The 25290-nt window shown below is 41.5% G+C and overlaps 1 protein-coding gene across 1 annotated transcript in view; it reads right to left on the reverse strand.

The window, feature by feature from the left end:
• LOC110492868 (cadherin-23) overlaps window positions 1-25290 on the reverse strand; it is a 582104-nt gene that overhangs the window by 142123 nt on the left and 414691 nt on the right. The window contains exon 35 of the mRNA XM_036946709.2: window positions 803-931. Within this exon, the coding sequence (XP_036802604.1) occupies window positions 803-931 (129 nt within the window). The remainder of the gene's footprint in view (window positions 1-802; window positions 932-25290) is intronic.

The following is a 25290-nucleotide window of genomic DNA, read 5'->3' on the forward strand; positions in this document are numbered from 1 at the left end:
CAAAGCCCTCTTGTTGTTAGTAAATTAGCAGACTCAACTTTCAATATGGGGCACTGTCCATATTGATTTTAGAAATAGACCGAGATCCACACAGGAGTGGTGGCTGCATCTCAACTAGTCTGATCTTTTTTCTTATACAGTATTTCAACTATAAGTTGTTACAGTTATTTGTGATATACCTAATTTAGCTAAGTTTAATTAAATGTCTCGGTCCATTAGTCATGCTAAGCATAGGGTTGTCTTATAAGATCTTTTAAGGTAAGATAATTAGGTAATTAGGTGGGTGCTTCATTTTTTCCAATTTGATGTTGTCTTGGAAAATTACATCATTAGTCATACTATCCCGTGTTTTACTGTTTAAAAATGTTTCTCTTATTATATGCTAATGCTTTTTCTAACCTGATACAAACTTGTCTTTGTCGGACTTAGTCATAAGACTGGGCGTATAAGATAGCATTTACATGTAGACATTCAGAAGACATTAATTATCAGATAATACATTTATATATGACACATGATGTGTAAGTGTCACGTGAACACAATGTCTACATGACGTGTACATGTCATGTGTCAAGTACATGATGTGAACATGTCAGCAGTTTGACGCCTAAGAAAAAATGTGTCTCCATTGACAATCCATGTTATTATATGACAGTATCTTAGCTGCTTAGGTAACTTGGTGATCAGTATCAGTATCTACCATAGGCTCTTTCTTGGCCCAAATTAATCTCCATATGTGTGTCTGACTGTATATGTGATTGACTGGCTGACTGACTGATGTGTGTGTGATTGGGTGACTCACCTCGCTGATACTGACATTGTAGCCCACCTGTCTCTCAATGACGGGTGTGTTATCATTGACGTCCAGGATGTTGATGATTAGAGGAAGGTCTCTGTAGCGGGGAGGCACACCGCTGTCCATAGCACGCACCTGTCATAACACACACACACATGCACACACATCAGTCAGTCAGTCAATCACACACAAAGACAGACAGACAGACGGACGGACGGACGGACAGACAGACAGACAGACAGACGTACACATGCGTAAGACGCAACCATAGTTTTAGATTTATTCCTACCACTAAGCTGCTGTTCATTGATCATTGATTTCCATTACCATAAGTATCTATCTATTTATCCTGTTACTGGTAACTATTACTTCTGTTTAGATGTACAGTGCATTCGGAAAGTATTCAGATCCCTTAACGTTTCTCAACATTTTGTTACGTTACAACCTTATTCTAAAAATGATTCAATTGTTTTTTCCCTTTATCAATCTACACACAATACCCCATAATGACAAAGCAAAAACAAGAAATTTCACATTTACCTAAGTATTCAGACCGTTTATTCAGGACTCTGTTCAAGCTCCTTTGGCAGCAATTACAGCCTCGAGTCTTCTTGGGTTTGACACTACAGGCTTGGCACACCTCAAGCACTGTCAGGTTGGATGGGGAGCGTCGCGTCAGCTGTTTTCAGGTCTCCCCAGAGATGTTCAATCGGTTTCAAGTCCAGGCTCGGGCTTCAAATCAACTTCAAATCAACTTCAAATCAACTTTTTGCTCTTTCATTATGGGGTATTGTGTGTAGATTTCTGTTTTTTTTTTATTTAATCCATTTTGGAATAAATGTGTAATGCAACTGTGGAAAAAGTCAAAGGGGTCTGAATACTTTCTGAATGCACTGCATATATTACCATTGGTATATTACCATAAGTATTTATATATTCCTGCTACCAGTCACCTATCACCCCTACACTGACACTCTTGCACACACTCACACTAACACCCACACACTTTCACTTACACTCAACCCACCCACCCACCCACCACTTATACTTCTGCCATACTGTTTAATATATATTATTATTATTATTATTAATCCTGCTACTCCTGAATTTTATCCTGACCCTGTATATACTGTGGCTTCCTATCTTGTTAAAGTTGTTTTAACCCATTTATTAGTTATACTATTTGAGATTGATTACTGCACTGTTGGGTAGGGCTTGCAAGTTACGCATTTCTCCATACTTGTGCATGTGACAAATAAAACTTGAACTTGAACTATTAGGCTTTGATTGGCCAATGCATGTTAAATTTACCTTTTCCTCTCAATAGTCCATATTCCTGAACAAAATTTGGCACATCAGCTGAGAACTCTATACCCTAAATGGTCATCAGATGGTGCTGTGATCCGTTCGCTAGTGTTTTTTTTGCAAAAGGTGGGTTGAAAAATGTGCACTATCCCATAGGCACTTTTTTTAATGACCTCCACAAATCTGTCAACAATGACACTTTAATCACAGAGAAAGATGAATTACGACCACTTGCATTTCAATATTCAAGAAAGGTGTAGTTGATGTAATTAAAACCAATATTTTATCTGATATCTTTCCCATTCAAAAATGAAGGAAAACCAACTAATTACAAGGGGAAAGGCAATTGCTAATAAGGAGAAAGATAAACATGATAAGGATTATAGATCTTACAGTCTAAGTCAAAGTGAGAATGCAGCATTCCTTGATTGGTTATATATCTGATCTATGTTCAGGGCTGTGACTTCGTTCTCCTGTCTTGACTACTTGGCACCATTAGCAACCAGTAGGAAGCAGCACAAGATATTAGTTAACTACATAGTGATAAAATCCTGACAATATTGACGCTCAATATATTTAGTTAAATTCTCAGCGATTTTCACAATTTAATTCAAGGCCAGAACGCTTTAATTTTATGTTTCTGTTAGCTTTAGTTGTAGATAGGTCTCTAGCTAGCACCTAGGTTCCAGAGTTAAACGTTCTTTCCCAGCGACCAACAACTAGGTAGTATAGCCATAGCTACCTTTCCAACCGGTGATGGCCACAGAGGAATGCCTCTGCTATGAGGAGTGTGCACAGAGGCAGGGACTGCTAGCAGAAATTGTGAGGCCCACCCCAGCATTGGCCCCCACAAGGACAGAGGGATACTTTCCACCTTCTTCAACGTGCCAAATAAGAACTGTAGTAGGTAGCCCAGACCAGAGGGAATGGGAGGACAGATGTCCATCAGGTTAGTTATTTCATTGAACTCATTACTTTTTTCACAAACTCATTTGCTGCTTCTAAGTTAGCTAACTTTAGCTAGAACCAGTCTAGCTAACTAGTGTTGGCAACTAGAATGGCAGTAGCCAGCTAACTAGCCACAGTAGCTAACTAGACTTGTTCTACCTAGGTAGCTGAGTTATATCACCAGCTCAAGTTAATGTTACATTAATTAATTTCCATACGAATAGAAAGCTACATTGTGAAAAAGGTAATGAAACAATATAGCCAGCTACCAAACAAACATTCCCATACTGATGTAACGTTACTCAAATACCAGTCTGAAAAACCCATGGCGTTGTATATAGAGGCATGTTCATTCCATTTTTGTGTGGAGGATGTAGTCTACCTGGAAGGAATGTCACTTTTTATTTTTACCCATATAATCCTACCCATTCATTTTAGCAATCCCCCAGCCCCAGATATTACAACTGGAGATGGCAATGATGGTACAGCTGGGTTACATGCTATTAATGGTGCTTGACAGATATTAGTTTTGTTATTTGTGGACAATTACACCTTGCTGCCTACAGATTGTGCCTGGAGTGGGCCCTGGGAAGGGAACCAAGTAGTGCTGCCGGTGTGTGTTGTCAGCTCCACCAGGAGGAAATTCCTCTCTCCTGATTGGCACTACGAGGGGTTCCTGGAGGTTGAGGAGTCGCAAGGTATAATATATTAAATGTTTCATTTAAAACATTAAAAACAGGCTTACTGCACATCCTTGTCATTATTATATGCATAACTTCATTCAGGGGTTTTCTACATCACTTGCAGTTGAACAGGTTTAGAGGAGGGTTAATATATCAGAGGCCACAAAAGTTAAATGCATGCTTTATTCAGATACATGGTTGTCTCCAACTGCAGAGTTGTGCAGTGAACTACAGGTAGCCACTATTCATGGAGGGCAGGTTAACCGTGAGGTAACCCTAATCCTACTGTGAAGAACAGGGGTACCTACAGGGAAGAAAATACAAACAGAGAGAAGAGTCAGGTGGCAATAAATTCTTTACACTGCACAAATTCCATGAATCGCATGAGGGAAAAAGGTCAACTGATCTCACCTGTTATATGCAAAGTGTCGGTCCTTGTGACTGTCCCCAAACGAGTCACAGAGCCGCAGCGACACACTGACGTCAACCACCACATCCCTGTTTCTCTACAAAACCTGACCGGAGAGAGAGAGACACCTATCACATGCATGTACACTACCGTTCAAAAGTTTGGGGTCACTTAGAAATGTCCTTGTTTTTAAAAGAAAAGCACATTTTTTGTTCATTGAAATAACATACAATTGATCAGAAATACAGTGTAGACAATGTTAATGTTGTAAACGACTATTGTAGCTGGAAACGGAGAATTTTTAAAGGAATATCTATGTACATAGATGTACAGAAGCCCATTATCAGCAACCATCACTCCTGTGTTCCAATGTCGCTAGCTAATCCAAGTTTATCATTTTAAAAGGATAATTGATCATTAGAAAACCCTTTTCCAATTATGTTAGCACAGCTGAAAACTGTTGTTCTGATTAAAGAATCAATAAAACTGTCCTTTAGACGAGTTGAGTATCTGGAGCATCAGCATTTGTGGGGTCGATTACAGGCTCAAAATGGCTAGAAACAAAGACCTTTCTTCTGAAATTCGTCAGTCTATTCTTGTTCTGAGAAATTAAGGCTATTCCATGCGAGAAATTGCCAAGAAACTGAAGATCTCATACAACGCTGTGCATTACTCCCTTCACAGAACAGCGCAAACTGGCGCTGGGAAGCCCCGGTGCACAACTGAGCAAGAGGACAAGTACATTAGTGTGTCTAGTTTGAGAAACAGACCCGTCACAAGTCCTCAACTGGCAGTTTCATTAAATAGTACCCGCAAAACACCAGTCCCAATGTCAACAGTGAAGAGAGCCCAAACTTTTGAACGGCATTGTACATTACCAACTTTAATAACTGAACGGTGTGAAATTAACAAATGAACACCAGCCTTATGTGCTAAGCCCAAGGTAAACATTGGTTTGTCACACTTTCTCCCCAGCCCTATTGCAACAGTGCAGTAATCAGTATCAAAATAAAACTAATAAAAAGGGTTAAAAAAAAATGATGAAACAAATTGCATTCTAAACTGAAGACAGTGATAGGTGACTATTGGAGTTAGATGTGTTAGCAGGGGCAGTAGCAAAAGTGTGTCACCAACGAGGCACTGAGGACTAGAGTTGAACAGCTAGGTCAAAGCAATGTATAGCCAAATATAAGTATTTTCGTCACATTTAGCTCGCTAAATAATTGTCTAGGTAGCTAATGTTATAACTTTCAGGACCTACAGTAGGGACCTACGCTGACACTATTGGTAACATCAGTTGCAGGAGGACTGTAATGCTAATTTACAAGCCTGTAGTTGTTAATGGTACACAGATGACATCAGAAAAACAGCTTTTAATAAACCTGGATAGACAGGCATAGTTGAAATATACACATGTTGATTCTTATGATTGTAGTTCTGGCTTACCATGCTGAGCCTGCCACATCCAATGCAAATTCATGGCCTCCTGCAGCCCCTGGCTCTTCTCTGAAAGCACCATCTCCTGAAATACCAAATAAAACAGGGAGTCAGACATGGTAGGTTACACATAAACCCTGTTTCTTTCCAAGACTCATTTTGAGGAGTATTGGGTCTAGTTGCATCTAATCCCCTTTATTCTTTATTTTAGAATATTCATACATAAAAATAAAGTATATTCAACAATTGGATCCTGGTCCGATAATCAAAATTATTGAGGTCTACTATCTGAGCAATTTATAATCCTGTCTCAATGCAAAAGTGCTCAGAATGTTGATAGCAAGAGCAGAGACTTTTACCCATCTACATTCAACATGAACAATACAACACAAACCTGTGTCTTCACCGTCCTTTGGTGGCTCAGCCTCCAGCCTCCACTGGAGATATAAACCCATTAGGACCACAGGTAGGCAACAGAGGTTAAAGGCAGGGTTGCATGATAATGTTGCGAAGAGCAATGACAAGACCAAAGTGACTGTCTAACAGTGTTCCTAGGAGGGGTCTATCACATGTCTGCATGGTCTGATACAAAGTATTATCAAATTACCCTTGTGCTGACTGTCTTGAAGATGCGTTTGTACACATTGTCACTCTTCACTGACGTCATAGGTGGAGCACTTGAAGGATAATAATATAATAACAATAATAAGGTTGCTGGTCATTTCATAAAGGTTTCTGGTCATTTCAACAACAGATGACAACCTAAATAGGCTATTGTATGTGTATTTAATCAAAGTATGGGCCCATGGTGGATCAGGGCAAAGATGAATACACCACTACAGCTGGGAAGAAATTAAACTTCAGGGTGTTGTCACAAACAGAAACAGCATGTCAAACTTAAGTATGGCATTGACCTCTAATTCAAAGCTCCCTAAAACCTAGCCACTGCACTTTCGAGTGTGGACATCTCAGAGTTCACACTCGTCGCTAACATATACAGTGTCTTCAGAAAGTATTCGTATCCCTTTACTTATTCCACATTTTTTGTGTTACAGCCTGACTTCAAAATGGATTACATAAAAACTATTCACTCCCCTTTTCTGTGACACTCCAAATTGAGCTCAGGTGCATCCAAATTCCTTTTATCATCCTTGAGACATAGCTACAACTTGACTGGAGTCCACCTGTGGCCAATTAAATTGTTTGGACATGATTCAGAAAGAAACACACCTGTTTTTATAAGGTCCCACAGTTGACAGTTGCATGTCAGAGGTGTTATGATGGAAAAGATGGTGGAAGCTGGTGTAGAGCGTAAATATAATGACGGGGATTCAAGGAGAATTGGAATGTTGTCCAAAAGAATAGAAAAAGAAGCATACAGTGAAAAGAATGTCCCTTCTTATCTTGTAGGAGTACGTTTTGTTATTGAGGTGCAGCTGATTAGTTTTAAGTTAGGTTTCCCTATTAATTTGATATATCTAAACTGATAGAGAGCGTGGTCGGTTTGGTGAAGGTTGTGAGGATCACGAGAGGCGGGCTTGTTTCGATTTTTTGTTCTTCTGAGGATCGGAAGGAGTCTTCTGTTTGTCTTTTCAGAACAGGGCACCCCTCAAGGGGGTAATATCTGCCATTTCCTGGGATGTTGCAGAGATTAAAAATATTCCTAGAGTGATTGATGCTCGTCGGATGAATCGTGTGGCAAATGAAGAAAAATTGAGAGTCTCGGTTCTTTTGTTTTTTTGATCTGGAATCTCTCCCTACTCAAGTGCAGTTGGGATTAATAAACTACAGAGTCAGGGCATTTGACCCAAGATCAATGCAGTGTGATCATTGTAAAGCTTTTGGACATGTTTCAAGTGTTTGCAGAAGGGAGAAGCCGAGATGTTGTGGAAAAGATCATGTCGTGTTTTAAAAGTGATGAAAATGTGACAAGTTGCAATTGTGGTGGGAACCATGAAGCCAAGTCTTAGTAATGCCCAACAAGGGTGAAAGGTGGCAAAAGTCAGGTCTGAGTCAGAGTCCATGGTGGTGGATAGGACTTCACTGAAGGCTGCAGGGGTTGCCGTTCAACAGCAGGACCCAGATATGGTAAAGGTTAATAAGGTGGATTTTGTGGCCTTTTTAACTATGGTGATTAATGGCACTGCCAAGGTGGAGAAGAAGTTCAGATTGATCATTGTGGATGCGGCGTAACAGTTCCTGGGACTGAAAAACTTTTTGGCGAAAGAGTTGCATGGAGTACTGTCACAAGCCATATCACCCTCTCAGGTCATAGAGCCTGAGAAGGGAGATATAGAGATTTGAAGGTAGGAACAACTGGGGGTTTTGATTTTGTCAATGTGGTTTAATATTGTTTTATTTGGGGAAAATTAAGTTAGTTTTCCCTATCATGTATGGGTTTTCTTTACCTTGTTTTTTTATCAACCGGTCCAGTTGGTGGAGGTAATACACCTTTTTGGGATGTAGTCTGCCACAAAACCCACATAAGAAGTGCATATCAGAAAATATTTGGACTTCATGCCAAGGAACTGTCTGTAGATCTCCGAGATCTGTGATGAGGTAAACGTTTCTAAGAGCACAGTGGTCTCCAAAAGCTTGCCGTCACGGAGGTAATCAAGAACCCAATGACACCTATGACAGAACCACAGAGTTCCTTGGCTGAGATGGGAGAACCTGCCAGAAGGACAACAGTCACTAAAGTCCTTCACCAATCTGGGAGATTGGCCAGGTCTGGCCATTTATGGGAGAATGGCCAGACCGAAGCTACTCTGGAGTTAAAATACACGACAGCACACCTGGAGTTTGGAAAAAGGCACGGGAAAGACTGAGAGACAAATATTCTGTGGTCTGATGAGACAAAAATGTAACTCTTTGCCCTGAATGCAAAGCTCAATGTCTGAAGAAAACTAAATGGAGCCGAGAACTTGCTTCATAGTGAAAATTACATGTATGCTTGACTTCAAGCATACAGCCAAAGCAATGCTGGAATGGCTTCAGAACAAGAATGTGAAAGTCCTTGTGTAGCCCAGCCAAAGACCAGACTTGAATCCCACAAAAATATGTTGAAAGACTTGAAGAGCTTGAGAAAATATGCAAGGAAGAATGAGAGAATCCACATGTGCACAGCTGATATAGACATACCCAAGTCGACTCAAAGCTGTAGTCGCCACCAAAGATCTTTCTACAAAGTATTGACTCAGGCTTGTGAATACTTATGTAAATTATATGTGTTTAATTTTCAATAACTTTGCAAACATTTCTAAAAACATGGTTTTACTTTGTCATTATGGAGTATTGTGTCTAGATGGGTGATTTATTTTTTTTATAATCCATTTTGAATTCAGGCTATAACACAACAAAATGTGGAAAAAGTCTAAGGCTATGAATACTTTCTGAAGGTACAGTATATACCGGATGACTAAACAGTCCCTTTAGGCTACAAGTCAGAATGTAGAATACATTCATGAGAACATACTCTACCTGTTGTCCACTTAGTTTCATCCTTATGCCGTTATAAATTAGATACAAATAATCCACAGGAAAGTATTATTAAACCAATTTTAAAATGTCTCTCTCTGTAGTAAACGACTGGGAAGCGAACCGAACCGATGTCTCTGGCCTACACCATATGCATCGCGCCAATAGGGTTAACCCACTTGTTGGGAATTGTAATATGGCTCATATATAAGGATAACTACAATGCTTTCTTTTGGATATTTTTTTTATAAAATGTCCTAATTTCCTGACAAAGTGGACAACTGGCAGAGTAAGTTCAAATGGCAGTTTATCCAGCATTCTGGTTATGCAAGGCACAATTTAAGAAAATTGCCATGGATATAATGGCAGTTATATATATGCGGCGGCAGCGTAGCCTAATGGTTAGGGTTTTGGACTAGTAACCGAATTGGTGCAAGTTCAAATCCTCAAGCTGACTTGGTACAAAATCCTTTGATTTGTCCCTGAACACGGCAGTTAACCCAGTGTTCCTAGGCTGCCATTGAAAATAAGATTGTTCTTAACTAACTTGCCTAGTTAAATAAAGGTAAAAAATAAAGCTGACTTAATCTCACCAAGCTAGCTTGCTATTATTAGATCAGAAGACCATAACATTACTTATTGCACCTGCAATTTCTTGTTTACTACCTGTAGGTAGTGCACTAGGGAAGAAAATAGCTCATTTTTGCTTATAAAAAAATAACACGACCTCTCCAGCCCTTTGATGTATAATACAGTACGGTATAATGTAATCAGAAAGGTCTGACTGGCTGGCTAGCTAGCTAACGTTAGCTACTCTTGACTCAAATCCACAAATTCACTGCCACTGTTGAGCATAATGTCTCTCCCATTTAGGTAGCTAACTCGGCAACTAGCTAACTCGGTAGCTAAAACTTTGCAGCTAGCTAGCACATTAAGTTAGACAACAACATTAAAGTTACCTTTTTTTTAACTCCTGACATCTTCTTCGGGGCAAATCTTTATCCAAGCCAATTTTTGGAAATTGAGGTGCTCCTCTGTAGCTAGGTTTCTTGTCGTGGTGGGGGTTTAAGTTTGAGCCACAGGATGAATCATCTAACGTAACCTCACTCACTTTTGTACATCGCCTTGGTCCGTACAATTTACCTTATTTTAGCACCCCAAAAACATAATACTTCCAGATCAACTGTAATTTCAATACCATTGTAAAGCACAATTTCTCCCCTTTCCAACAGAATTCACGCTGAGACCTTCACGTGCCCGTTTCTGCATGATTCAAGAAGGCAATGAGCTCCATTGGGTCTTTTTAAAAATTGCGGGTGGGAAAGCGAAACTAATGCGTGATGGTGAGAAGGAGAGGAGATTTATGGAAAAACTTTTTTTTTTCACTCGATCTGTCCAACTTATCACCTTATTGCCTCTAAAATGTTAATAAAACACTATAAAGAGTTTATATAATGTGTCATTAAATACCTATTTGAAGGTTTGTGTCGAATTGAGTTTTTAGGGCGGCGCTAAAGTGATCTTCAGAAGTAAACACTGTCTTTTGATAGTCTCGATCGCTTACAGTGATGACGCAAAAAAATGACTTGGTATCCCTCCTTACCCCATCAATGTCCATTTATTGTGTTTAAACGATGAGATAAGTTCTACACCTGGTGAAGAGAGATTGTATGTGTGCTTTATGTGTGCTGTACGTTATGGCATGACATGTCACGATGTAATGGAAGGTCCGTTTTTCAACTTTTCTCCAATATGATAGAGCCATTACCATGTCGATCAACACTTGAATAGAAACATATTTCACACCCAAGATATTGAAGTCAACACAGTCGCTACAGTCTCATTAGTTTTCTTTGTAGCCTCGCTTGAATGTCACTGTTGCTCACATTTGTACGGAATGGGGAGAGTTTACGTTAGCTACTTTGAGGTAACATTATCGTTTGGTTCTTCGGGTATGTAATTTTTTATTCAAAATTGAACTATCGAAATAAAATGTATAATGGGCTGTGTCGAGTTACAAATAACAAGCACACATTGAATTACAGCAACTTATGGACCAATTTAATTGTCTAAAATCTACAAACTCCGCCTAACCAAGGCACCGGGCCATGCAAAGCGAACTTGTCCATTAAAATCAGGGAAGTAACTGACTTCGGCATTCACAACTATGAGAAGCGAGCCACAATAAGGATTAGCCACAATAGTGGAAAGTGCTTCAAAATACAAGTCCCCAATTGAAAGTCATGCAAACGGATAAAACATTGCAATCATGCCATATTTGGACTAAATAATGCTAAAAAAAAAGGTCAGAATGTTGTTAAAAAAATTAAACAAAAGACAATTGGTTAATTTGACACAAACACATAAGAAATCAGTTGAAATTATCAAGATAAGCCATACACTTGACAGATAAGTCATCTTCTGACGAAGAGGAGTAGTAAGGATCGGAGGACCAATGCGCAGCGTGGTACGTGTTCATGCTCTTGATTAAAACAATCGAACACTGAAACAAAACAATAAACGACACGTGAAATTGAACACCCACGAAACACAAGTGGGAAAAGGCTACCTAAGTATGATTCTCAATCAGAGACAAGTAACGACACCTGCCTCTGATTGAGAACCATATCAGGCCAAACGCAAAACACAACACAACCCAACTCACGCCCTGACCATACTAAAACAAAGACATAACAAAGGAACTAAGGTCAGTACGTGACAGCACCCCCACCCCCCAAAGGTGCGGACTCCGGACGCAAAACCTGAACTTATAGGGGAGGGTCTGGGTGGGTGTCTGTTCACGGTTCTGGCGCGGGACGTGGACCCCACTCCACCATAGTCTTTGTCCGCTTCCTCAACCGCCTCCGTGGCCTCTTTCGAGCAGCGACCCTCGCCGCCGACCTCGGACTGGGGACCCTAGCAATGTGTCCCGAATGGACAGGAGATTCGGGAGACACTGGCAGCTCCGGAGTGAAGTACGATTCCGACAGCGCCGGAGTGACGGGCGATTCAGGCAGCTCCTGACTGACCGGTGGCTCTGGCAGCTCCTGACTGACCGGCGGCTCTGGCAACTCCTGACTGACGGCCGGCTCTGGCAGCTCAGGATAGACGGGAGACTCTGGCAGCTTATGACAGACGGGCAACTCTGGCAGCTCAGGACAGACGGGCGACTCTGGCAGCTCAGGACAGACGGGCGACTCTGGCAGCTCAGGACAGACGGGCGACTCTGGCAGCTCAGGACAGACGGGCGACTCTGGCAGCTCAGGACAGACGGGCGACTCTGGCAGCTCAGGATAGACGGGAGACTCTGGCAGCGCTGGGCAGGAGGAAGACTCTGGCAGCACTGGACAGGCACCTGTAGGGAGGATACGGAGAGACAGCCTGGTGGGGGGCTGCCACCAGAGGGCTGGTGCGTGGAGGTGGCACCGGATAGACCGGACCGTGAAGGCGCACTGGAGGTCTCGAGCACCGAGCCTGCCCAACCCTACCTGGCTGAATGCTCCCCGTAGCCAGGCCAGTGCGGCAAGGTGGAATAGCCCGCACTGGGCTGTGCTGGCGAACCGGGGTCACCATGCGTAGGGCTGGTGCCATGTTCCCCGGCCCGAGGAGACGCACTGCAGAACAGATGCACTGAGCCAGCTTCATGGCACCTGGCTCGATGCCCAACCTAGCCCGGCCGATACGAGGCGCTGCTATGTACCGCACCAGGCTATGCCTGTGTACCGGGGACACCGTGCGCCTCACGGCATAACACAGTGCCTGCCCGGTCTCTCTCTCTCCACGGTAAGCACGGGGAGTTGGCACAGGTGTCCTACCTGACTTCCCCACACTCCCCGTGAGCTTCCCCCCAAGACATTTTTGGAGCTACCTCTCAGGCTTCCAGTGCTGCCTCCTCATACCGCCGCCTCTCCGCTTTCGCTGCTTTCAGCTCTGCCTTGCGGCGGCGATATTCACTAGCCTGTGCACAGGGTCCCTTAACGTCCATAAACTCCTCCCATGTCCAGGAGTCCTGAGATCGCTGCTGCTGCCCGTTACCACGCTGCTTGGTCTTTGGTGGTGGGTGTTTCTGTAACGGTTGTCTTCCTCTGACGAGGAGGAGTAGTAAGGATCGTAGGACCAATGTGCAGCATGGTACGTGTTCATGCTCTTTATTAAAACAATCGAACACTGAAACAAAACAAGAAACAACACGTGAAATAACCAAACTGAAATAGTTCCGTGTGGAACAAACACTGACACGGAAATTAAACACCCACGAAACACAAGTGGGAAAAGGATAACCTAAGTATGATTCTCAATCAGAGACAACTAACGACACCTGCCTCTGATTGAGAACCAGACCAGGCCAAACGCAAAACACAACATAGTAAACGGAACATAGACAACCCACCCAACTCACGCCCTGACCATAATAAAACAAAGACATAACAAAGGAACTAAGGTCAGAACATGACATGTGGCATATGAAAAAGCTGATTTAAAAGCATGATCATGTCACAGGTGCACCCTATTCTGGGGGCAATAAAAGACCACTCTAAAATATGCAGATTTGTCACACAACACAATGCGACAGATGTCTCAAGTTTTGAAGGAGCGTGCAATTGACATGCTGACTGCAGGCATGTCCAGCAGAGCTGTTGCCAGATAATTGAATGTTAATTTCTCTACCATAAGCCACCTATGTTGTTTTAGAAAATTTTACAGTACGTCCAGCTGCCCTCACAACCGCAGACCGTGTGTAATTACGCCAACCCAGGACCTCCACATCAGGCTTCTTGATCCAGCTTCGTCTGAGACCAGCCATCCGGACATCTGATGAAACTGTGGGTCTGCACAACCGAAGACGTTCTGCACAAGCTGTCAGAAACCCTCTCAGGAAAGCTCATCTGTGTGCTTGTCGCCCTAACCAGGGTTTTGACCTGACTGCAATTTGGCGTCGTAACAGATGTTAGTGGGCTAATTCTCACCTAAGATAATCACTGGCACGCTGGATAATTGAGCTCTTCACGGCTTAATCCCGGTTTCAACTGTACCGGGCAGATGACAGACAGAGTGTATGGTGTCATGTGGGTGAGCTGTTTGCTGATGTCAACGTTGTGAACAGAGTGAACAGAGTGCCCTGTGGTAGTGGTGGTGGGGTTATGGTATGGGCAGGCATAAGCTACAGACAACTAACACAACAGCATTTTATCGATGGCAATTTGAATGCACAGATATACCGTGATGAGATTCTGAGGCCCATTTGAGTGCCATTCATCCGCTGCCATCACCTCATGTTTCAGCATCAGCGGAGGCTCCCCAAAGGAGGAAGGGGAGGACCATCCTCAGTGAATTTCATAAACAAAATAAATAAATAAATGGTAAAACATTAAAGTTGTCCTTTTTAGACAAAACTATACTAAATATAACCACACCACTAAATAATTTATTAAAACACACTATTTTGCAAAGAAGGTAGCCTCAGCTAGCTTCTGTCCTCCTCTGGGTACATTGACTTCAATACAAAACTTAGGAGGCTCATGGTTCTCACCTCCTTCCATAGACTTACACAGTAATTATAACAACTTCTGGAGGACATCCTCCAGCCTATCAGAGCTCTTGCAGCATAACAGATGCTTGGGTATTGTCCACCCAATCAAAGGATCAGATAATTAATATAGTTCTGAAAGCATAAGTTACTGCTAGATCGCACTGCAGTGTAAAAAAATGTGGTGAGTGGTTGACTCAAAGAGAGAGAAAGACAAATAGTTGAACAATTTGGAAGAAATTAATTTCTTCCAAAATGAAGGTGAAGCAAGAGAGAAATAGAGAAAGTGTCATTTTTTCAGTTTTACTTAGCTAGCAAATGCAGCTAGCTAGTTTAGCCTCCTGAAACACTCTGCTAAAACAGATGGATGCTATGTTAGCTAGCTGGCTATGACTTTCCAACACAACACTGGAACTCTTCTCTTCAAGTCAAGGTAAGCTTTTGGTATTATTTCCACCAGGGCCCGCCGGTGTAACTGCTTACTGACTGTACACTGTGACGTTACTGCATGATTTTAGTGGGTTTACTAACGCATCAGTTCTATTAGCTATGCTGACTATGATGTTACTTTAGCCAATATGGTGACAACAATGTAGGCTGTGTCTAGCGGTTTGGCTTGGAAATGTTTTTTTGCATGGTCACATACAGCTGATGTGTTGTGCATTGAAGTCCACAAGCGAAGGGAGGAGGAGAGCACATAGATGCGAGAAGGAATACAATGTTGCTACTATGAAAGTGAACTGGGTTTACATGTAATCAGGGGTGTATTTATTCTGCCTATATCAGCTAGATGCAGGCAAGAGTGTGCATGGCGGTATTGTCTGTCCATGTGTCACTTTCTGTCACTTCAAATTTGTCTCTCGACCTTTGTGCACCTACGTTGTAAACTTTCATTCATAGGCTAGGGAAAAAGGGTTTATTCGAATATCATGCAGTACTCAAATATAGTAGTGTCATGTAGTAGCCTAAACCTATCGCTGTTACATTGAACTGGGTGAATGGAATATGAATGAGAGTCATCTAATATGCTGTAATAGAAATAAGACCATGCTCATGAAAAAAATGGTCCTCATCTTAAACGGCACTGACCGCCACTATTCAGTATGATAATGCACAGCCCCACGTCACAAGGATCTGTACACAATTCCTGGAAGCTGAAAATATCCCAGTTCTTCCATGGCCTACATACTCACCAGACATGCCACCCATTGAGCACATTTGGGATGCTCTGGATCGATGAGTATAACAGCGTGTTCCAATTCCCACAAATATCCAGCAACTTCGCACAGCCATTGAAGAAGAGTGGGAGAACATTCCTGAGTTCCATGCACTCTGTAGCTGCATTTTAACTTTTAGATTTGTATAAGTTTTATTCCGATTTTTATGATTTAATCACGTGACAATGAATTTGAGAAACAAAAACATTATTATTTAAATGAAACTGTTCCACGACAAAGCGCGTGCACACATAGGAGGGTCTGCTGTCCGGACCTATGGCAGTCTCTATGGGGGTGCCACAGGGTTCAATTCTTGGACCGACTCTCTTCTCTGTATACATCAATGAGGTCGCTCTTGCTGCTGGTGAGTCTCTGATCCACCTCTACGCAGACGACACCATTCTGTATACTTCTGGCCCTTCTTTGGACACTGTGTTAACAACCCTCCAGGCAAGCTTCAATGCCATACAACTCTCCTTCCGTGGCCTCCAATTGCTCTTAAATACAAGTAAAACTAAATGCATGCTCTTCAACCGATCGCTACCTGTACCTACCCGCCTGTCCAACATTACTACTCTGGACGGCTCTGACTTAGAATACGTGGACAACTACAAATACTTAGGTGTCTGGTTAGACTGTAAACTCTCCTTCCAGACCCATATCAAACATCTCCAATCCAAAGTTAAATCTAGAATTGGCTTCCTATTTCGCAACAAAGCATCCTTCACTCATGCTGCCAAACATACCCTTGTAAAACTGACCATCCCACCAATCCTCGACTTTGGCGATGTCATTTACAAAATAGCCTCCAATACCCTACTCAACAAATTGGATGCAGTCTATCACAGTGCAATCCGTTTTGTCACCAAAGCCCCATATACTACCCACCATTGCGACCTGTACGCTCTTGGCTGGCCCTCGCTTCATACTCGTCGCCAAACCCACTGGCTCCATGTCATCTACATGACCCTGCTAGGTAAAGTCCCCCCTTATCTCAGCTCGCTGGTCACCATTGCATCTCCCACCTGTAGCACACGCTCCAGCAGGTATATCTCTCTAGTCACCCCCAAAACCAATTCTTTCTTTGGCCGCCTCTCCTTCCAGTTCTCTGCTGCCAATGACTGGAACAAACTACAAAAATCTCTGAAACTGGAAACACTTATCTCCCTCACTAGCTTTAAGCACCAACTGTCAGAGCAGCTCACAGATTACTGCACTTGTACATAGCCCACCTATAATTTAGCCCAAACAACTACCTCTTTCCCTACTGTATTTAATTTATTTATTTATTTTGCTCCTTTGCACCCCCATTATTTTTATTTCTACTTTGCACATTCTCCCATTGCAAATCTACCATTCCAGTGTTTTACTTGCTATATTGTATCTACTTTGCCACCATGGCCTTTTTGCCTTTACCTCCCTTATCTCAACTCATTTGCTCACATCGTATATAGACTTGTTTATACTGTATTATTGACTGTATGTTTGTTTTACTCCATGTGTAACTCTGTGTCGTTGTATGTGTCGAACTGCTTTGCTTTATCTTGGCCAGGTCGCAATTGTAAATGAGAACTTGTTCTCACCTTGCCTACCTGGTTAAATAAAGGTGAAATAAAAAATAAATAAAAAATAAATAGGAGGTCCTGTGAAAAAACAGGAAATTGAAAAATCAAATGCCTGCCTAACGGATTTGTTCTGATGGCTTTCGTTGGACAATCGCTGGAAAATAAACTTGGTGAACTCAGAGCAAGGCTTCAATTGCACAAAAGACTTCAGGTAATGGACGACCCCCATGAAATGGACAAAAATGAATGGCATCTTATTGGCATTGGGCCAACTATATACACAATCGCAAATACTACTCAATTGGGTGGCAGTTGGTTAAAAACATATTGGAAGCGGAACATGTCAAATGCTGGGTGTAATAAACCAAAAATCCAAAAGGTGTCGAGCGCGCTCCACCGTAGGATTTCATATGCGAAATGGTCAGATAGTCAGCTCTCAAGGGTGAAATATTCAAAATCTTCCATATGTAGGAACCGTATGAACATGCATTTGTCTTATTTTATGCGAGTTTGTCCATAAGGCCTAGACGGTCTATTTGTCATGTTTGATCATAGGAAGTCAGAATGTGTCATTGGTGTTGATTCAGCATGTTCATTTCATAATGGGAAGTCCTTGGCAATGGACACTGTCAACTTTCAGAAGAGCATGTTCACACTGACAATATAGCATATACGTAATGGACACTGTAAAATAGCTATATATTGGCTATGGACACTGTCCAACTGCACTATAACGTGTTAAGACTGGCAATGTATTATGTGTATTGGACACAGTCCATTAGCAATCTGTTACAATGGGCATTTACCGTCATGAATTGCACATGCTCTAATATAGTGCTGAAATGCCCAATTGTCTGGCTCATTGAACTCGAGATGGCCTAGCAGTGAGAGTGGTTCCTCTCCATCGCTCGTTGGTGTCGATTTCAGCATGTCATTAGCGCCTGTTCAATTCGTGATGGTAAATCCCCAATTAAATGTATTGGAAATGTATACTGTCCATTAGCAATACTTTACAATGGGCATTTACCATCACGAATTGGACATTCCCTAATATATTGCTGAAATGTCAAATTGTCTGGCTCGTTGAACTTGGGATGGCCGAGTAGTGATAGTGGTTCCTCTCCATCTCTTGTTGGTGTTGATTTCAGCCTGTCCATTTGGTGATGGTAAATCACTGTTTTAAACTTATTGGAAATAGATACTGCCCCTATGAACTAAAGTTAAGGCACACTTTTAATGCAGTGTTTTTCACTAACTGTTTGTGAAACATTTTTTCTTTTAGGGTCAATTTAACAACTTCCGGTGTTACCAGGAAGCTTAAAATGAACACAGGTAATCATAATAGTGGCCTGATGGATTGTCATTGATGACAGATTGATACTATTTGCACGGTCGCTGCGGTCAGACCTAGCAAGCTACGGTCAAGTGGGGCTACTCGTTAAACTCGGCACGACCTAGGGTCTACGGTGATGCCATTTGCCAACACTTTGAGTGTTGATTTCAGCCTGTCCACTTGGTGATGGTAAGTCACTATTTAAACTTATTGGAAATGGATAGTCAGCCATTAAGTCAGCCATCCATCAGTCAATAATATATCATACTGACACCAAACAGATACTTGTACATACTGACACCAAATCCACTTTGTCCAACTCGTTTAGAAGCCAACAATCATAGATTTCAGAGCCGGCCCTAAATTCACAGCGCCTTCTGGTAAAACACGCAGTTACGTTCTAGCTGTGGGTCCAGTTCTTACATTATGTGTAGGCCTAGCTGAGGCGACCCCGAAACCCGAGTTTTGGCCCGAGCAGCGATGTTAATTAGTGCTGAAAATGCACTTTTTCCAGCGTTGCTATGGGGTCCCTGAAAGAGCTTTCGGACAGAAACTTGTAGGTTCCGTCTCTATGGGCTGAGGCGGTTTCACACCTAGTCTTGTGATTCTTGGACTTTTCTAAATGTTATCATTTTTGAGAAGTTAAAAATGAATTGAAGATATTGCAAATGGACGAGGCTGTTTCTCGGCCTGTTTCTCAACCTTTTAGAGCCACATAACTCATTGTGCACTCCCGACATAAGCTTTAGAACAGGTATATAAAGTTTCAGAGTTCTAGGTCTGATGGTTCTTTGATGGTTCGAACGGCGGTAACTATTGCAGACTCTGTGTGTCTGTAAGCCCCACACTGTGTCACTCCATCTTGGTTGTGTGTGTGTGAGTACAGAAAATCACAAAAACCCGCCTTAACGCGCCTCAACTGGATCTATAACAAAATAAAACTTGTTTTAGCAAAAAAATATGTTTTAGCATCATGAAATGTATGATTTCTCATGAACTACGATAGATACATTTCTGGTTCTATTCTTCCTTTCACAGTAGGTTTATATAATTTGACCTGAAGTGGTCAAATTAGCTCAGTATTGCCATTTTCGACCTTTAATCCTACAAAATGTACATTAAGAGCGTTGTGGCCTCGACGCTATCTTGTCTCTGAGTTAAAGGTACATTTAGCCACCCCTGTGCTCACTGAGTTTCGTCTTTGAAGTCTGTTCCGTTTACGAAAAACGGCCATATCCATTTGGTTATGAAATGTTCATTTGCCATATACAGTCAGTTGCCATCTGGTGGAATTTCCGGTACAGCAGAAAAAAGTTTACATATATATATCTCAAAAACTGAGTGTCCTGGAAACATTATTTTTTGACTTCCCAGAAGACCAGGCCTTGGGGGGTGGCCTGAGGCCATCGGCCTATTTAAATAGCACCCGCAGATGTCTAGTAAGTGACCGTCCATTTGCTGCCACAAGAGTCCCTTATGTAGGGAATGTTGTGTCTTTGCCAAGCATCTGTTATGCTGCAAGAGCTCTGATAGGCTGGAGGTTGTCCTCCAGAAGTTGTTATAATTACTGTGTAAGTCTATGGAAGGAGGTGAGTACCATGAGCCTCCCCACTATATGCCGATAGAATTCATGTGTGTTATTATCACAGCTGTGTACATACCGCCACAAGCAAACACCAAGGGGCACTCAAGGATTTGTACAAGAATCTTCTTGCCCGGAAGCAGTTTTTATTGTCCCGGGTGACTTTAACTCTTTTGGGATAGGAGGCAGCATTTTCACTTTTGGATAAATAGCGTGCCCAGAGTGAACTGCCTCCTACTCTGTCCCAGATGCTAATATATGCATATTATTAGTAGTATTGGATAGAAAACACGCTGAAGTTTCTAAAACTGTTTGAATGATGTCTATGAACTCATATGGCAGGCGAAAACCTGAGAAAAATCCAACCAGGAAGTGGGACATCTGAGGTTTGTAGTTTCTCAAAGCTTGGCCTACCAAATATACAGTGTCTATGGCGTCAAGTTGCACTTCCTACGGCTTCCACTAGATGTCAACCGTCTTTAGAAACTTGAATGAGGATTCTACTATAAAGGAGGGGCTCCTGACCTGAGTCAGTGGTCTGGCATAGTGCCTTGGTCTCATGACGTGCGCTCCCGACAGAGTTACCTCTCGTTCCAGTGCTTCTCTTCAGATATAGGAATTCTCCGGTTGGAACGTTATTAATGTTTTATGTTAAAAACATCCTAAAGATTGATTCCATACATCGTTTGACATGTTTCTAAAGGACTGTAATGGAACTTTTTGAGTTTTTGTCTGGATGAAGTGCCTGCACCTCATGAAGATGGATTACTGGGCTGAACACGCTAACAACAAGTGGCTATTTGGACATAAATGATGGACTTTATGGAACTTTATGGAACAAATCAGTAATTTATTGTCGAACTGGAAATCCTGGGAGTGCCTTCTGATGAAGATCATCAAAGATAAGTGAAAATTTATAGTGTTATTTCTAACTTCTGTTGACTCCAAAATGGCGGATATTTCTCTGGCTGGATTGGGCTCTGAGCGCCGTTCTCAGATTATGCTTTTTCCGTACAGTTTTTTTAAATCTGACACAGCGGTTGCATTAACTTGTTATGGCTGCACATACAATATTACTATAAATATTTATATTCATGAAATGACAAGTGCAATGTAGGAAAACACAGTTTAGCCTTTTGTTAATCCACCTGTCGTGTCAGTTTTTGAAATGATGCTTTACAGCGAAAGTTTATCAATTGCACGATAAAACATTAAGTACACTTAGCATCAGGTAGCTCGGTCACGAAAATCAGAAAAGCAATCAAATTATTTGTTTACCTTTGATGATCTTCGGATGTTTTCACTCACGAGACTCCCAGTTACACAACAAATGTTCCTTTTGTTCCATAAAGATTATTTTTAGATCCAAAATACCTCCGTTTGTTTGTCGCGTTATGTTCAGAAATCCACAGGAAAGAGTGATCACGACAACGCAGACAAATTCCAAATAGTTTCCATAATGTCTACAGAAACATGTCAAACGTTTTTTATAATCAATCCTCAGGTTGTTTTTAAAATATATAATCGCTAATATATCAACCGCAAATGTCTTTCACAGTAGGAGAGGGAAAAGCAATACCTATCCATACTCTGTTGCGCGGGCAAAACCCATGTGACCACTTGACGCGATGTTATCGTTCTGGCTCATTTTTCAAAATAAAAGCATGAAACTATGTCTGAAAACTTTTGACACCTTCAGGAAGCGATAGGAAAAATAATCTAGTCCCTTTAAATGGAGCAAAGGGAGGCTATGGAACATGGAACATTCAAAATAGAAGCCACTTCCTGTTTTGATTTTCCTCAGGGTTTCGCCTGCAATATCAGTTCTGTTATACTCACAGACAATATTTTGACAGTTTTGGAAACGTTAGAGTGTTTTCTATCCAATACTAATAATAATATGCATATATTAGCAACTGAGACTAAGGAGCTGGCCGTTTACAATGGGCACCTTTTCATGCAAACTACTCAATACTGCTCCTGCAGCCATAAAAAGTTAAGGAGACATCTATCTTTAATTCTGTGAATAACAGTTTTATCTTTTATCAATATTTATTATGAGTATTTCTGCAAAATCACTGGATGTTTTGGAATCAAAACATTGCCGGCCAAAAGGCGCCAATGTAAACTGAGATTGTTGGATATCAATATGCACATTATCTAACAAAACATACATGTATTGTGTAACATGATGTCCTATGAGTGTCATCTGATGAAGATCATCAAAGGTTAGGGATTAATTTTATCTATATTTCTGCTTTTTGTGACTCCTATCTTTGGCTGGAAAAATGGCTGTGTGTTATTTTGACTTGACTATGACCTAACATAATCATATGTTGTGCTTTCGCTGTAAAGCATTTTTGAAATCGGACATGAGTAGATTAACAAGATGTTTATCTTTCATTTGCTGTATTGGACTTAATGTGTGAAAGTTACATATTTCTAAAAAATATTTTTGAATTTCATGCGCTGCCTTTTCAGCGGAATGTTGTCGAGGGGTTCCGCGTGCAGAACGCCTGCCCTAGAAAGGTTAACCAAGCCCGTCTAAAACACATTTTCTCCAAGTAATCACCAACATGAATCTTTCCCCACAAAGATGATCGGCTATGTATACACAAAGCCATTCCCCTCTCACACTTCGGCCAATCAGATCACATCTTTTTGTTCCTACTCCCCGCCTACAATCAGCAAGTTACCAACAAAGAAGATTAGTAAGGCGCTGGACAGAGGAGGCAGACTCAATGCTGTATGACTGTTTAGGAATACTGATTGGAATATTTTTTTAAATCCACCCAACCAGCACTCATCTAGCAACATTGAGGACTATACATTGTCAGTCACAGGCTTCATTAAGAAATGTGTTGGTGACGTTTTACCCTCAATGACAATCTGGACATACCCCAACCAAAACCCTGGAACCCCGATGACTCGGCGGCGTGTGACCCGTTCAAGGCAAGCAGGTACGAGCTCCGTAAATCCATTAGGGACGCAAAAAGACAATACAAACTCAAACTTGAATTGGCTTAAGCAGGGGGACACGTCTGGCACTGCAGGATTTGAGTCCCTGGCAGCGTAGTGTTTTACTGATGGTAGGCTTCGTTACTTTGGTCCCAGCTCTCTGCAGGTCATTCACTAGGTCCTCCCGTGTGGTTCTGGGATTTTTGCTCACCGTTCTTGTGATCATTTTGACCCCACGGGGTGAGATTTTGCATGGAGCCCCAGATCAGGCGAGATTATCAGTGGTCTTGTATGTCTTCCATTTCCTAATAATTGCTCCCAAAGTTGATTTCTTCAAACCAAGCTGCTTACCTATTGCAGATTCAGGTCTACAATTTTGTTTCTGGTGTCCTTTGACAGCTCTTTGGTCTTGGCCATAGTGGAGTTTGGAGTGTGACTGTTTGAGGTTGTGGACAGGTGTCTTTTATACTGATAACAAGTTCAAACAGGTGCCATTAATACAGGTAACGAGTGGAGGACAGAGGAGCCTCTTAAAGCCAGAAATCTTGTTTGTTTGAAGGTGACCAAATACTTATTTTCCACCATAATTTGCAAATAAATTCATAAAAAATCCTACAATGTGATTTTCCGGATTTTTTTTCATCCTTCTGTTTGAAAATTACATGCCTCTCTCATCTTTTTAAGTGGGAGAACTTGCACAATTGGTGGCTGACTAAATACTTTTTTGCCCCACTGTATATTTCCTAGTAATCAGATTCACATCTAGATGTTGTGAAACTTGTATGATTAAATATTAAACTATTTTTGAGAAGATGTAATGTGATGTTAGCCTTCTAACTGTCTTAACCAAGTCAGTGGCCACTTCCACGTGAACACAGACATTACGACAAAAAGGAGGGAACGCCACTTTTTCCCAGAATGCATAAAAATGAATCGTGACAGAATTTACATTAGACCCATACAGCGTGAAGCGGTGGCTACATGGCTGAGAAATTATTTAAAACTAGAGACCAAGCAGTCAAATGGTGTGACCCGGACGTCATGAATGGTTAATACACATTGAAACACTGAAATGTTCTTGAGTTAAGAAGATAAAGACTACACAGAAATATTCTGTCTGTAGCTGTTGAAGTTATTACCGAGAACCACCGGGTGGCACTCTGAAAGATCCAATCTAAAGGACTTTTCCATATCAAACGACCATTGGTACATCTGACATATCCATGTAACAGAGCTACAACTAAAAAATACTTTGTTCTCTGGGGGACAAATGTTGGGGAATAATCATAATTTATTGGTAACATAGGTAAGATGTGTTATATTCATCATATGTTTGTAAGTTACTTCTCATCAGAATGTTATGTTTGTATAATACTGTGGCGGGGTTGCAGTATCTGTTCTATGTCAAGACTAAGTTGCTTGGGCCGGAGAGAGGGGAGAGGTCAAGCGTGTATCTCTTGGCTACACACTGTCTGTGTGCCAGTCAGTGTGTCTCTGTGATCTTGTCAAGATAGGATGGATTTGATATATGCCTGTTGATATGGAGGATTGGTTTATGGTTCTGAGTTTGAGAAAATAACATAGTTTAGGAGACAAAGCTGAACCATTTATTATGTGTATGCTGTCTGACTATGTGTGTTTTTTGCTATTAAAGGATCTCAGCTGCAATGTGTAAGGGACTCGCAGAGAATTCATTGATAGACACTGAATTGATCTGAGAGTCACAGGGTTGTGATAGAGCTCATATAATTAAAAATGGACTTTGTGATAACTAACTCCAACTTGTGTGTGGTTTGCTCTCATTTTTTTTTAATTTTTTTTATTTTACCTTTATTTAACCAGGCAAGTCAGTTAAGAACAAATTCTTATTTTCAATGACGGCCTGGGAACAGTGGGTTAACTGCCTGTTCAGGGGCAGAACGACAGATTTGTACCTTGTCAGCTCGGGGGTTTGAACTCACAACCTTCCGGTTACTAGTCCAACGCTCTAACCACTAGGCTACCCTGCCGCCCCGAGTGAGTTGGTAAATGAGTTGGTAAATAGAGGAAATTT

The sequence above is a fragment of the Oncorhynchus mykiss genome, chromosome 16, assembly GCF_057628025.1.
Source record: "Oncorhynchus mykiss isolate SJ-2025 chromosome 16, ASM5762802v1, whole genome shotgun sequence".
NCBI classification, from domain to species: domain Eukaryota; kingdom Metazoa; phylum Chordata; class Actinopteri; order Salmoniformes; family Salmonidae; genus Oncorhynchus; species Oncorhynchus mykiss.